General features: G+C 35.7%; 1 protein-coding gene across 1 annotated transcript in view; it reads right to left on the bottom strand.

The window, feature by feature from the left end:
* Nucleotides 1-922: 922 nt before the first annotated feature.
* The window catches only part of LOC123697248 (B-cell lymphoma/leukemia 11B), a 38,391-nt gene continuing 23,782 nt past the window's right edge, over nt 923-15,531 (bottom strand). The window contains exon 5 of the mRNA XM_045643698.1: nt 923-4,252. Within this exon, the coding sequence (XP_045499654.1) occupies nt 2,259-4,252 (1,994 nt within the window). The 3' untranslated portion in view covers nt 923-2,258. The remainder of the gene's footprint in view (nt 4,253-15,531) is intronic.

Here is a 15,531-nt window from a genome sequence, read left to right as displayed (position 1 = left end):
GTATATTTTTCAGTAAGGGCATACAACTCTAAACAGTTTTTTATCGTACAAATCTATACCTACTAATATTATGAAGCTGAAAAGTTTGTTTGAACGCGCTAATCTCGGGAACTACTGGATACCGATATATAGGTATCATATATCCAACAGGAGCGGAGCACGTAAAACCGCGGAGCACAGCTAGTATAATATGTATAAAGATTCTAGAGACGTGTAAGTATTTACCTATTTCATAGTATTTACGTTTTATAAGTATAGATGATTTTCTAAGGGCTCTACTAATATTATAAATGCGAAAGTAACTCTGTCTCTCTGTCTGACTGTTACGCTTTTCCGCTTAAACCTCTTAACCAATTTTGATGAAATTTGGCACAGACAATCTTTAGACTCTGAGAAAGAACATAGGCTACCTTTTGTTGCGAAATATGTACCACGGGCGAAATCGGGGTATAGATGGCCAATTGTTATTTAAAAATAAACTTAATTATATAAGGTGATCTTATTGGAAATTGTTACTTTTATGTTTAGATAATTAGATTATCATAGTTGAATCTTTAAAGTGTAATAAAAAATAAATACAATAACAAAAACATAAGTATTTCATTTCTGAAAGAGCTCAGACAAAACTATGGCCATCTAGGTACCCCGGCCTTACCCTACGTAACTAACTGTATTTAATTCAAATGCTCTAGTTATTATTAATGTTCATACCTAATTTTTCATACAATTACCTAAACGTTATCCTAGTAGTAGGACAACTTTGAGTTAATAATAATTATTTTTTCAAAAACTTTCAAATGGGATTCGAACCCAAAATCATAAAACACATAACCATGTGTTTTGTGTGTGATATCTATTTCTTGTCTTCTTACTTCTCTTAGCAGTTTAAGATTAGTAGTGAAAGGGGAAATTAAACAACATATTTGATTAACAAATCATGGATATTTATTGAAATAAAAATAATAAAAATGAAAAATAATAAAAACAGTTCATCTTTCACGTAGTTACACAATAAAATTTGTCTTAGTTTTTTCATTTATCTATTTTGTCTCCTCTACCTTACTCCCTTCGTTTGACTAAATATTTATTGTAATCTGTACACGAATTTAACTTACATAAAATAACCAAACAATCACCATAATAAATATAATGAGAGGTTGGTATAATATTATGGTATGAATTAGGTCCCGTCTTAGAAGCCTTAAAATGTTAATACAAAAGCAACTAAGAGAGGCCCTAATCAGGACAAATAATCGGAAAGGATATAACTATTGGAGACATAACGTATGCATCTATTATAATTTACTTAACATTATCTAATATAAATTCTATATTTTACATTAAGTACGTATACCGAAAGGTTTCACACTTGGACTAAATTTAGGTACGAGTGAACATACTTCCACGAATCACAAAAAACAAAACTGGAATATTTTTCAGTCTTAATAAAATAACTGGCTTTCTATCCACAGGAAGTTAACGTTTAGAAATGAAGATTATACGCCTCGCAAAATAATTTAATAAATTTTAACACTAATTAAATATTACCTTGTCATTAACATCTACCCTTAATCGCATCCAATTTTGTTTTCTACATTCCTTATCATATTGTTTACAGGAAACTCACCGTTTTGCCGAGAACATGTAATTTTTAAAATTGCCAAACATATTTATAAATATGAACATCAATAAGTAGGTACTCCATTTACATTTAGTATTTACATAAGTTATCTAGGATAGGAAACATTTGTTTATTAATATACAATACACTAAAATTAACAAAGAGCTTATCCAAATACACAATTACTACATCAATCTACGAAGATCTTAGAAATTACTGGAAAAAATTATTTAATTGACACTATACAGCTTAAAACTAATTACTGTATAAATCAACGTAGCTAACTTTGGCATTGGTTTCCACATTTCTACAATAAAACAAAAACGAAGTTGAAATATAACGTAAAGATCATTACAGCCTTGAAAGAAAATAACTAAAAACTTTCAAAGTAACATTAACAACGTAACGGGAAATCTTAACACTGGCTCAAACGATATGTCACTAAAGGAAAGTGCCCCTTTCGGAAGCTATTGCAATAGTCATATTACAATTTCGCCACATCAATGATTTCTTAAGACTAGAAATTGAACTTGTTTAATTGCAAGAAGCAAAGTAACGTTCAAGCGAAATGTTGTTTCTAGAAAATCTGGCTGGGTGGCGCAGGAGGTGGGAATCGCAGGCCACCCCAGGGGTAGAGTCACGATGCCTCGTCGCGGCAAGCGTTGGAGTCGTCAGAGAGAGCAAGTGCGGCACCACCGTTACTCTGATTCACAACACACTTTCGCATATGCTTCTCCAGAGTCGAAGGAACCGAGAAGGGCATCTCGCAAAACCTGCAGCGATATACGTCCTTGCCTAATCGACCATGCGTCTTCATATGCCTCGTTAGTTTAGAACTCTGTGCACAAGCGTATGAGCAGAGCTCACATTTGTAAGGTTTTTCACCAGTATGAGATCTTCGGTGAACTGTCAAGTTTGAACAGTTTTTGAATACTTTTCCACAGAACTCGCAAGTATCATTACGTCGACCATCTTTTGACTTCAGTAAAGGGTTTTGTAGAAGCCCGTTGCCGCTGTTCTTAAGACCGTCAAAGATATTTTCTGGCGGTCGCTGTGCGTGAAGCGTGGGCAACCACCAACCTTCACCTCTATCCATTTCTAGTTTCATACGCTTCGAAGCTTCAAACGGACTTTCGAAAGGGTTGAACAAGGGATGTGGTTGAGGTGGCATTTTCGCGAATTCTTCTTTTAAACGCAAAGCAGCAGTCGGTGGCATTCCATTTGGTTTATCAGACGGAGGACCGTTATTGTTATCACGATCTTTAGCTAATTGCCATTTGAGAGAGTTACCAGACTCTTGCAAAGCTTGTTTGAATGCCTCACTATATTGTGCTATGTTTGATAAACCAAACTTATCCATCAGTTCACCAACAACAGATGCCGTTGGAGGGTGTGCTGGCAAAGCGGGTGTTTGTTTTCGCGTTGGTGCAGAAGGAGCACTGCTGTTTGATACAGTTAGATCTTCTGCTTCTTCAACGTCTTCTCCATCATCGTTTTCTTCTTCCTCTTCCCCATCTAATTCCTCGTCCTCCATATCATCTTCCGTATCGTCCTCACCTGTGTCACCAGCCGATTCACCTTCCTCGTTATTGGCATCTGAGCCCCGATGCACTTTCATATGCTTTTTTAATTTGGAAGATTTTTCGAAAGCTTCATCACACTCAGAACACTTAAATGGTTTTTCTCCAGTGTGTATCCGCCGATGAACCATCAAGCTGTTTTCAAATCGGAACTTCTTACCGCAGAATTCACAGGTGTGATTGGCTTCATCGGTGCGTTTGTTCGGTGGGGATGATGTAGGGCGCTCAGGAGGCGCATCCGCCGTCTGTGGCTCCACTCGACGTTCGGGCGAGATAGAGCTGTGCGCTCTCGTTGCTTCACGAGGCGCGTCCACCGTTCCGGGTCCGGCGCCCACCGGTGGAGTCTGGCCGACTCGGGAGGGCGACGGGGAAGCGAACGGAGGAGAATGCTTCCTGGGGCTAGGAGAGCTGGAATTGCCTGTGGCCGCCCCTGGACTGGTCGTACCGGCCAGTTGCCGCAAGCGCTGCGAGTAAAAATCCAGCTGGGGTTCCAAAGATAAAGGTTGTGAAACTGGAGGTCGATCTCGAGCTGATAACGATGTGGGAACTACTGGGGGTCTATCGGCGGGTGATGGAAACGCCTGATGTGGTGGAAGTGAGTTTGCCGCTACGGCAGCAGCCGCTGCAGCCAAGTTGAGACCATGATGGCGAAATTGTTCCGATACTAGTTGCTCCATCCTAAAACGATGATCGTGATGGTTTGGGCGAGCAAATAATGGTGTAGGAGGAACTGATGGGTGGGCTAGAGGTGGTAAGCTACCAGGTAGTGGCATTCTTAATAGCCCACCAACGCCAAAAGGGGAATGCATATCTGGTGGTGGTAATAAGGGATGATGGCGCAGAGATGGCGGTGGTAGCGGCGCGCCAGTTGAAGAGCAGCCTGAGCTGCTTGATGATGAGCTCGATGTGGAATGGTTTTGCTTATTTTGAAGCTGCTGCGGCATGCTTTCAACGTATATCTTCACACCGTGCACATGTTGCACGTGCTGCACCAATCGCCACGCGGAATGCACGCGAGCCTTGCAAGTTGAGCAGACGTAGTTGCTCGGTTCTGTGGACAAAGAGAGGCGAACGTTAGAAAAACGTTTATCGAATCGTTTGATGGATTTACAGCAATATTAACGCCGGCAAAGTGTCTAGTAATAGCTCTCACATATCGTGGAGTAGGCCTAGGGAGGGCGCGTGGCACGCATGCTAAGAAGGTCCAAGGGCCCGTCGGCAGGCGTGACGGATAGCCCCTTCGTGTTCCGCGTGATTCATGCACCTCTAAAATCTTATGAAATATACGCGGCGCGGAATCACGTACGGATGCGCGGGTTAAGAGTGTTGATATTGAAATCTATATGTAAATGTATCGTGCTACGGAAAATGAAAAAGCTTCTTTATTGCTTCCACTTTGTAAGTCTTTTATATTAGATTATGTAGTATAAAGAATGTGAAAAATTAACAAATGTTTATAGCTAGTAGGTGTGTAGTTCCACTTTTTATTATTACAATATAATTGTTAACGTAAATAAACATACAAGTACCATCCGAACCATATAAAAACATTTAATTCACTGCTATCAGTCAAAATCAAGAAACACCTAAATCTCCTAACCACGAGCGCATGACATTCCTGCATTCAATTACGAAAAACATATTACAAAAAATATTGATAAAAATAAGCCCATCACTAAGAATGGTAGGCGCGGCAGATAAGCGATCTTGTTAAGACGATTATTGAAATGTAACGGTCAGGCTGTGACCGACCGGAAAGAAGTCACATACAGGATGTATAATTCAAGACACGCCCGTTTTCGTCGTGATATTCATTTGTTTGCCGAATTGAGAATTGTTTTAACTCATTAACTACCTACATTATTTAAAAACAAATGAAGAAATTTTATTAGATGAGGCAAAATCCTATTAATGTGTAGGTATTTAAGCAACCATATTTAATAAAGAAAGCTTTAAATGATACAAAAAAAGAAACACATGAGAGTAGACTTCAGCTTTGAAACATTTTTAAGAGAGTTCTTAATAATATAAAAACATCATCATAATATTATGTAGAGAATACGTGTTAAATGGTTTCCTGTATAATTTTCGTTACAGGTAAATCATCGAATTCATTGTATGTTCTAAAATTTAAAATTTATTTCATAATCTTTAACATAACTAATCATATTTAAACACCCTTATATCAAAAAATATGTATCATAAACATCAATGAGTTTTGACCTTTTTATCCGAGCCATTGTCCATTGTGTTTTATCTTGGTCAATACGGTGTACTTGCGACAAATAAATATCATTACAATGTAGTGTTGGACATTAAAATATGCGTTGAGCTGTCTTTTTGGCTCTTTGGACTTCAATTGATTTAAGATGGACGAACTAATTAAGATATCTTAGTTTTGATGAATTTTTGCTGTACTATATAAAATATAAAATTATTAATTTTAATTTTATGACAGTTTTTTTATATCACAAAGGTTAACTAACTATAAATGTGACTCTTAACTGTTAAAAAATAAGCATTTGGTCTACTTATTCCTTACAGAAAATTTGCTTTACAGGAAACGAAGCCTATCAACTTGCAAAATATTCAAAGAAATTGACATTCTTATAAACATTATAGTAAACATAAATCTAAATATAACCATATTTTGCCAACCGTACATTTGTCAATTTAAATCAGTAGCTGTGTCGATATTGTACCGCTTAAAAGATTACCGACCTCATAATTTCTTTAGCGATACAATCTCTAAACTCGATCGTAATAATAGTGATAATTAAACATAATGTGTGGGCGAATGATACGAATCGTATTGTGACATTGGACATTATTCTGTTTAAGTCAGTCAGTAAAAAGTTATATTATAAAACTCATTTATTGATTGACTGGTCGATAGGAGAAATAATACTTTGGTAAATGTATTCATATATAATAGTATTATTACATGTACGATAAACATAGGGTATATAAAGGATCCCTTAATATACTTAGTCATTACATATTGTGAATAGAACCTAGAGATTCTTCATAAAATTCGAGTTATATTTAATACAAGAATGACGGTCTTCAAGTGCATTGTCTTATCTAGACAAATAAAACATGACCACAACCTACCCTGTAATTAGCCATTTAGGCTTGGATTTATCTCAAATACCGTATCTTAACCCTTACAAACCACCAAACCGGACATAAACGCATGAATGACGTCAGCATCTAACAACCGTTTCGATTTCAAAAGGCAATCGTTCATTATGGGCATTGTGTGAGGAAAAAGGCAGTGGGGGTAAAATTTTTAAACGCCACCCCCCTGGACCACCCTCGGGGGACTATACTAGGATGGTAGCTTGGACAAAGAAATCTATTTTGTCTAGCGGAATTTTAGATTTTTTGCATTTATCCAGGTAATTGGTTAGTTATAGAGAATTAGCTAATAATTTTCTGTGATTTTTAGATTTGTATGTGAATTATTTATTTTTCCAACTTAATACAGAGTTTAAAATTAGCTTCCCTCTATAATTATCGAGTTTATCTTAACTCTATCTTTTGAAAAAGGGGGAGAGGATAAGCTACTTATTACTATTTATTTTCTTATGTCAGTACTTAAAGGTGGTAAACGCTCTTCATTTAATTAATCTTCCCTGACATCGCTTTTACGACATCCGATTTGCATCTAAATGTACAATACGTGAGTTTTGACTTTATCTTTGCAGTTTCTCATTGTATGATATGATATTAAAAGTTATTATGTTTAGTATGTACCTACATAAAAAACAATACTATCTACTGACTAAAGAAATTAATTTATTTTTTGTCACTTCAAAATTATTCAAACATCAAATCTCAAGAATTGTTACATTTTAAATTTCGAATGAAAGATGGAGGATTCGAAATACAAAAAAAAAGTGTTAAAATTTTAAAAACTTAAGTTTGAAAATGGAAAATGCAGCATCATATAGAACATTCGTCGGCCGGAAGCCGTCGGCGCTACTTCCTGTCAACAGTTGTGCACTAGCGCCTCCCGTGGACACCTCGAGAAACTGTCTAAGTTACGAACTCGCTTGCAATACAACTTAATATTCATAATAAGAATATTATAATTAAAGTTTTGGCTGCTATTTTAAAGTTATTTTATCTCTATCACAATTTGTAAAAGGACTTACTAATTTTCAGATAATACCTAAACTTCAATGTTTTGTTATTAATTAATAAATCCAGGATAAAATAACAAAGAAGTTCCTTTACCAAAATGTTTAAAGTAAACTACATATAATAGGTGTAAGATCGTTAAATATTCTGTGTGTGCCTGCACGCATAGAAACCGTGAATGAGAGCTCATTTTGAGGCTTTTCAAAATATTTTTAAGACGCGCCACTTTGATGCGTAAAACACTATAAACCTAATGCCGATGAGGAAATTCTGCTATCGCAAACTCATACAGTTTTTAGAAAGAAATCTCCGAAATTAGTGGAAATATTTGAAAAACTCGTTCACAACTTGTAAGTCTAAGTTTGTCGAAACTAGACTTATACTATTATGAAAGTAAGCATATTTTATTTCCATGTTTAAAATATGTAATTACTCGCACCATTTAAAATCTGTCTAGAGAGGGCCATATCATCAAAAAATTGGACCAAAAATACAGATTGCAAATAGCAACCACAGTCCACAGATACCTAATATTGAAAAAAAGTACATTTATAACGCCACAGCTTAGACCATCAACTTGTTATGCGGCGGATGTCCGTCGCGCCGCTGCTCTGAATGACCGTCTTCCCCTTCCGACCCCCCACCCCCGGCACCCCCAGCACCCCCCGGCTCAGCCCGGTGCGAATTGTGACCCATAACTGTTACGATGTGATGTAAAACTGAGGTATGTCGTATGTGGAAAGGCATAAATTAGTTGCAGTTTTTTAGCATAAAAAAAAAATGTATATAAGAACTCTCAATAAGAAGTAAGGAGTAATTCGCTTTAAACGTAGGTATAAACATAAATTTGAATACCATATTACAAACATTGTTTCAGATTAATTCCTTTATTAAGATATTTTATAAAGATAGTATCCTGAAGGCATATTACATGCGTCGCGAAGAAAATGTTTCATGATTGACAAGTAACTACACATAACATTTTACCAATCGGTGATCAAAATAAGCATATCGTTTGTAATATCAACAAAAGAAATTTGGTAAACATCATCACCGTTATCATCGTTTAATTAAACAAAGTCCTCAATATTCATAAAAAATGATAAAGTAAATAAATTTCCTTGGATAGCAGCAAATTTAACGACATTACACCTTCACATCTTAGTCATAAGCAAATAGCGGAGTTATGTCCGATCAGAGCGCGTCTGTACAAACACAAGTGTAAACGCAACAATGCGAGTGACCCCGGCTGCGACCTTAGGTTTTTCTGAGGATTATTATAATTTATATACTTTGAAATGTATGTGCTTATGTAAGACAGAACAGGAAAAAATGTAGGTATGTTGGAGTTTTCGTACGTAAGAAAATCAATTGATATGTCTTGTTCCCGAAAATAGCAGTATTAATTATATTACCCACAACTAGGGTTGCCAGATGGCCGGGATTTCCGGGATTGTCCCGGAATTTTGCGTGCTGTCCCGTGTCCAGTAATTTTACTTTGCTGTCCCGGAATGAAAAAATACTAGTTTTTTACAATGTTACTACGGCTGCAAAAGTCAAATCAAACATAGCGTTCTCTCGCTGCGTTAGGTGAGCGAGGGCAGGGGTGAGCCGTGAGCGGCTCACTTCGCTCGACGAGTCGCGATCCGCACTCTATTAGTTTTTTGTATTAGATAATAAATGATGATTATTATCTACCAAAGTTTTAGTAGGTAATCGTAATAAAGTTCTCAATATTTGTTCTTTATTTTATTTATGTTACAAAATACCTGATGTTGATTTTCTATCAAAGTTTAATTGATATGTTATAGTCAAACACCGAAGCTCGGGCACTCGTTGGTTAGACTGGTCAATCCTCAGGTCTGACATAATGACTTGGTCAAAACCCAAATAAATGTAATATTTCGGCCTTTTACTAAACAATTTTCGTCAAACCTGGGAGAAATTTATTTGTTTGTAAGGTTAAGGTTTAAAGGAAAAATGATAATTGATTTTAACGTTTATTGTTTATATAAATAATGAGATCGACGACTGACCGAGTTTTTCAGATGTTAGTGAACTTAGCAGATCAATGTCCAGCAGATCAAAAAAAGAAATGTGAGTTCTTATCGCATGCATGATGCAGTTGAGTTCTACAGTTCCTGATACTTCTTAGAAATAGTTCTGGCGTTTTTGCCTGAACAAAAAAATGATCTGCTACGGGAAGTTGGCAGATCATTTTGCCAAATGCCGTTTTTTAAGGTAAAAACGCCAGAACTATTTTGTAAAAAGTATCAGGAACTGTAGAACCCGACTACATGCAATAAGAACTCACATTTCTTTTTGATCTTCTAAAAATTATCTACTACCCCCTTGTCTGTTATAAAATCTTTAGAAGAACGATGTCAAAAAAATCGCATCTGTGGACCCCGCTCCTGGAGCTTGATTATACCGTGACGTACCTTCTGTCGTATTTTTTACAATTGTATATCGTAAACTATATCTTTCCTACTCAAACTAACACAAAATATCAACAGAAGAACAAGGATGGCATACATCCACATGTTTACATAACAAAAACGTAGCTACGAGCGTCTCTAGCGCTTTAAAAAGTTACCGTCCAACGTCTCGATTTCGCGCGCAGCGCCGACAGCGTCATTGGGTTTAGTCATCGATTTTAGGAATGTTTTACAAAGGTTTCATATGTCTTTTATTGTTTTAACGATTCGTAAATGAACACTATGCTTTATCATGACATCTGTCATCAAATAAATGTAACAGAATTCATCCTGTCAGGTATCCAAAGTTCAAGAGGTACTTTTTTCAAGTGCTTTTTTTGTTGTTTCATTTCTCGTAACATAAAAACTTCTTACAGCCAAAACTCTTTTGTAGTCAAGTATAAGAACCGAACTTTAATATAAGTTAATAACCTAAACCACTTGGATTGAAGAATAATTAACGGTCCCTATTTTTTGCCCGGCGCTCGGCCGCTCGGAATGGCTAATGTTTTTGTAAGCCTTGTATTTTAAAAAAAATGTATAGGAATGAATGGTTTTTATTATTTAATGAGTTTGTATATGTATTATTGTAAATACAATAAAACCTTTTTGTATGAATAATTATTTATTTATTTATTTTTAACGAGTTTTGTACAATGAACTAAAAAAAATTGCTCACCCTGATTTCAAGCTAGAATTACTTATTTATTGCAAAGTAATTTATGACTAAGATATCTTTTATATATTAGCTTGTTTCATAACGATTCGAACGATATTAGTTATACAAAGTAGCTCCCTACAAAATTTTAGAGATATCGTCATTGTTTATAACTCGCACGGTTTCGCGCTGACCACGCAGAATGGCCTTCACAGATGCGCGAAACCGTGCAAAATGGCCGCCACAGCTGAAGGGCGGGAAGTTGGCAGATCATTTTTTCAAATGTCGTTTTTTAGGGTAAAACCGCCAGAACTATTTCTAAAAAGTATCAGGAACTGTTGAACTCAACTGCATGCGATAATTCACATTTTTTTTGATCTGCTGGACATTGATCTGCTAAGTTCACTAACATGTTTTGCAGTCGCTTCTAGAATTGACCAAACCAAAACAGAACAATGATTGAAAAGTTAGGAGCTCCTAGGTTTGAGTAAAAATACTTCAGACAAAGGGCGAAATTCAAATGTATTTCGAGGATTGCCCGATAGCTTTTGCCAAACATAAGATAAACCAGTCCTTTCGCGAAGAAATTATATTTCGGGATTTAACTATACCAGATAACTGAAAGAGTAACTAAGTATCTCAGTTTCTATTAAAAGTTCATTTGTCATATTTAGGTAGGCCTTAAAAGTTACTTAGAAAAGTTGAATTACATTTTTTGTATTTGACAGTTTAGGAAAGTAATTAAATTTTTTTTTTCTAAAAAAAGTACTTAATTTTTTTTTATCAACCATTACTTCTTGGTAATTCTTACGTAGTTTGGACCAAATATCAAAACTCTCGATTCCGTTCGGGGCCCCAGAAATGTCCCGGAAATGATCAGCCTGGATCTGGCAACCCTACCCACAACACAAGCCTTAATTGAGCTTACTGTGGGACTAGGTCGATTTGTGTATACTTAATAATGTCCTAATGTCCTATTATTACCTAGTAGGTAAAAAAAAAATAATAAAAATTTATTTTTCAAAAAACAGGTAAGTACAGCATTATGTTCAGACCCTGCCCTTGGAACTAGTGTTAAACTGTGTTTCGAAGGCCAGTTTCTTCCCAGTCTTACTTTCTCCCAGGTGTACTAAACATTAAACTCAAACTCAAACATTTATTTATTCAATTAGACTTCTTCTAAAAGCACTTTTACCATTTACCACCGATTCGGAAAGCATATCTCTATGGAGAAGAACCGGCAAGAAACTCCATAGACTATAGAATCAGAAATAGATAGATAATACGGAATAGAGACGTAAATCTAAATGAAAATTTAATATCCAGCCGCACCCAGAGCGGCTAAAATTGTGATTTCTGTAAACTATAATGTTACTTCGCAAATTGTTCCTCCCCCGGCCAATCAGTTCCATCTCACTGGGGCGTGATGTTATTGATAACTTAAATATTAAAACTTGATTTCAATTTGTGTTTTCAACTGCCCAGATATTATGTAATTCATTAATAGTTTCGAGTTGATATAAACTATGGAATGGTTATGCAAATGTACCAAGTTTTAGCTTGATCAATCTGGGAAAACTGTAAAATCACTCCATGATATATCGCATCTAATATCAGCTTTTAAACCAGAAACCAAAATAAAAGCAATAGACCAAATAATAATTCCTTTTATTAGTGCATAAGTGACGTAACGAGCAAAACAAAACCTCTATTCCCAAAGATGTGATCTCCAAAATTGGTCCGCGATGGCCAGATGTGGTGCGCTATTTTAAACTCGTAATAACCGTTGTCGACACGTGTGGAACGACCATTACCACATATTACAAAAAATTGAAGAAAAACAATAAAATGCTGGGGATGGGGGACAGTGATGGACGCGGTTTAAAATTAATGCTCGCTAGCTTTGTGAGATATTGAATTCTAGAGGTTGATTTAATACATATTATGTCATATTTTGTATATCAAATTTGAAAATCTTGTGTATTCTTCCGAGTACACTTGTAAGAAAATAATAATCATACAAATACTAAATATTTACTTTAAATATGTGTATGAAAACAATGAATTTTTTTAATAATCACGAAATTGACAGTTTTTCACCACGCTATTTACGGCAGCGCTCTATCGATTTGCTAAATATTCAAGGGCACGGATCAATAGTAACAGAAAATTTTAATTAATAAATTCTCTCGAACAATCACAGCGTGGACCCTCATGTGACCACAAAGCAACTATGATAGCTATTCAATGCGCCCTGCGTTATCCAATCGACGTGACCAACAATCCTTTAAAAATCTCTGACCTAGGGGACAAATGTCAGATTCAACCACTATATCTGACATGTCAAAGTCCATTGTTAAAAACGTTCAATGAATTCAAATACCGCTCTTCGCAGAGCAATCTATCATAGAATAAATCTATGATATATTTACACACAGTGAATGCATTATCACCAATCCTAAATCAGCTATCAACGGACTCTTTTCACTAAAAGGGTGAGCTCTCTATAGAAAAGGTTGACCCTTCATAAAGACTTATCACCTCATATACAAAATAAGGTTGTACTAATCCTAGATAGTTCGGACGAGATGCTGTTTTAAAACTTAGTGTTAAAGGTCAAATTTCCATAACACTCGCTCGAAGATGGGATCTAGTCGAAGTTGGCGGTAGTTTTTTCTCAACAATCTCCTCTCGGACTTAACTTACGTTATCTCGCCCACGAACGTAGGAATAGAACCCGCACATGTATAATAGAGGTGATATTTCTAAAGAAATTTAAATTTGCCCGCAAAGGTCTCGAGATAGGATTAAAGATTGGGTGTAGAGATGGCCCTTTGTGGTCGACCCTTAAGAAAACGTCCTGATATGGAAATATCGTGGACGGAACTTAGAAGAATCATTTGCGGGCGTGATCAAGAGTACCGTCTTTAACATATCTTTTAATGAAATATTTACTTCTAATTATTGTATAATTATTGTTATTGCGTATAATATCTGCAATTACCTTTTAAAACCTATTTTTTTAATACATATAAAATTTAACGATGTTGGTCAAAATACACAAAATGAAAAGAGTTTGAATTACATTTAATCTCTTAGTAGGGTAGACTGGGTACGGTTGAAACAATTTCACTTAAAACGACCATAACTTTGCTGTTTATAACCCGAGCGATGAAAAATATACGTTAAATAAAAGAGCATGTATCTGTCTACTAATAGGCGCTATGATTTTAGTTCCATGTGTATTATTTTTTAAAATAGATCAAATTAAAAAAATGAATCCGATTTGTTTCAACCGTCCCCATACCAGGGGCGGTTGAAACAGTGATTGGGGTCAGTTGAAAAATATGCGAATAGTACAAAATATAGCATAAAAATATGTTTTATTGATTGTTTATTTTAAATCTAACAATAATTAAGTAACTCTTTTACAATAAGGTCTGCTCTCTAAATATGGTTACATAGAAACAAGACGTAAGTAACTACTCCTCATCTTCTGATGATATCTCTTCTTGTATTTTATTTATTTTTTGCTTCTTCGGTGTTACTTTTACATTTTCCTCCATCAAATTTCTTTCTTTTTCCTCTATCCGATCGCTTCTTCACTTGCTTAGCTCTAGTTCGTTTCAATATTAATTCTTGCTTTTTTCTTATCTCTTCCTTAACTTGTGTGTCAGTGTAAATAGTAGATTTCCTAAGTTTTCATCCTCTATTATTGTACCTTCTATTGTTATATCCTCTATTATATCCTATTTTTTTATTTTCTTGCTCGCCAGAGTCATCTCGCATTCGAATTTACCTTAGAAGCGAATAATTGTGCTTCTCTGCCACTTTTCGCAATGATCTCCGGTTTTCACTTCCTCATATGCGTCTTTGTACTTTGATAAGTCTATTTATCTTCCCGAAATCTCTCTTACACGTACTATCGGCATTTAAAAATACAAAAAATACATAAAACAATGTTTCAACCGTACCCAAAAAAAATGTTTCAACCGTCCCCAACTCCTACTTTAGGTAAAATACAGTTATAGTAATTGTAACAACAATGATACACAAAAACTAGTCACAATGTCATATTCCACAAGATTCACTTCAAACAAAAACGCACACTTAATACTGTCACTAAAATAGAAACGCCAATAATTGGAAAAATCTCCAAGCAAAAATACTTACTTTTGGTCATAAAAACACAATAGGGTCTTATAAAATCAGCTGATGCGCGCGGAGATCGACGCAACATTGTGGTTCGTGTTTAGAACAGTTGTGCGCTTCATTTTCCCCTTGGACCCCTAACCCCCCCACCAACGGTTTGCGAGATATTCGTGTTGTTTCAACCGTCCTTTGTTTCAATCGTACCCAGTCTACCCTAATTTTGAAGTGAACATTTCTCATTCAACAATCCTGAATTCATTTGTAAACCAAATAAAGCGTTCAAATACTGGACGCAATATACACTTGTATCAATATTTATTCTGATACAAACAAGTGACGACCATCAGTTCTCCCGAGTATAGTGATGTTAATGATTTCAAAAATATTTTGTGGACACAAGTATCGAAGACGGGTTCTTTGTTACAGATATAACCAATGAGCAACATATAAATATGGAAGGAGCGTCACCTTATTACCTCATTTCTTCGTTAAATGCATTCTAAATATAACTAACACATAGTCAAAGGACACGCGATAGGCACGAGACAATCTCCCCTTACCTTTAACAGAAAGACGTCAGTTCTAAAATTAAAGCCACTTATTCAAAACCGCCACTTAGCTACCTTTCGTCTCACAAAAACTAAAAATATCCTCGACCATTGTGTCACCGTCAAAGAAGTTCCGTAGGTCACGGCAAACACATGAACGTGTACGTGTCAGGAGCACGCCAAACATTTTTTATCTTTGAAAATATTATAAAAGACCGCGCCTGACAATGGAACCTCAGTAGCATCTTTGACAATTATAATATCATACACAACCTTAAATGATACGCCTTTAAAGCCACCGAAACGGCCTTCGATATTGAACTCTAAACAAATAGGGTCACAACTGAAT

This window comes from Colias croceus, chromosome 14 (genome assembly GCF_905220415.1).
Source record: "Colias croceus chromosome 14, ilColCroc2.1".
NCBI lineage: Eukaryota > Metazoa > Arthropoda > Insecta > Lepidoptera > Pieridae > Colias > Colias croceus.
The sequence above is the reverse complement of the archived record's forward strand: the minus strand, read 5'-3'. Positions and strand labels throughout refer to the sequence as shown.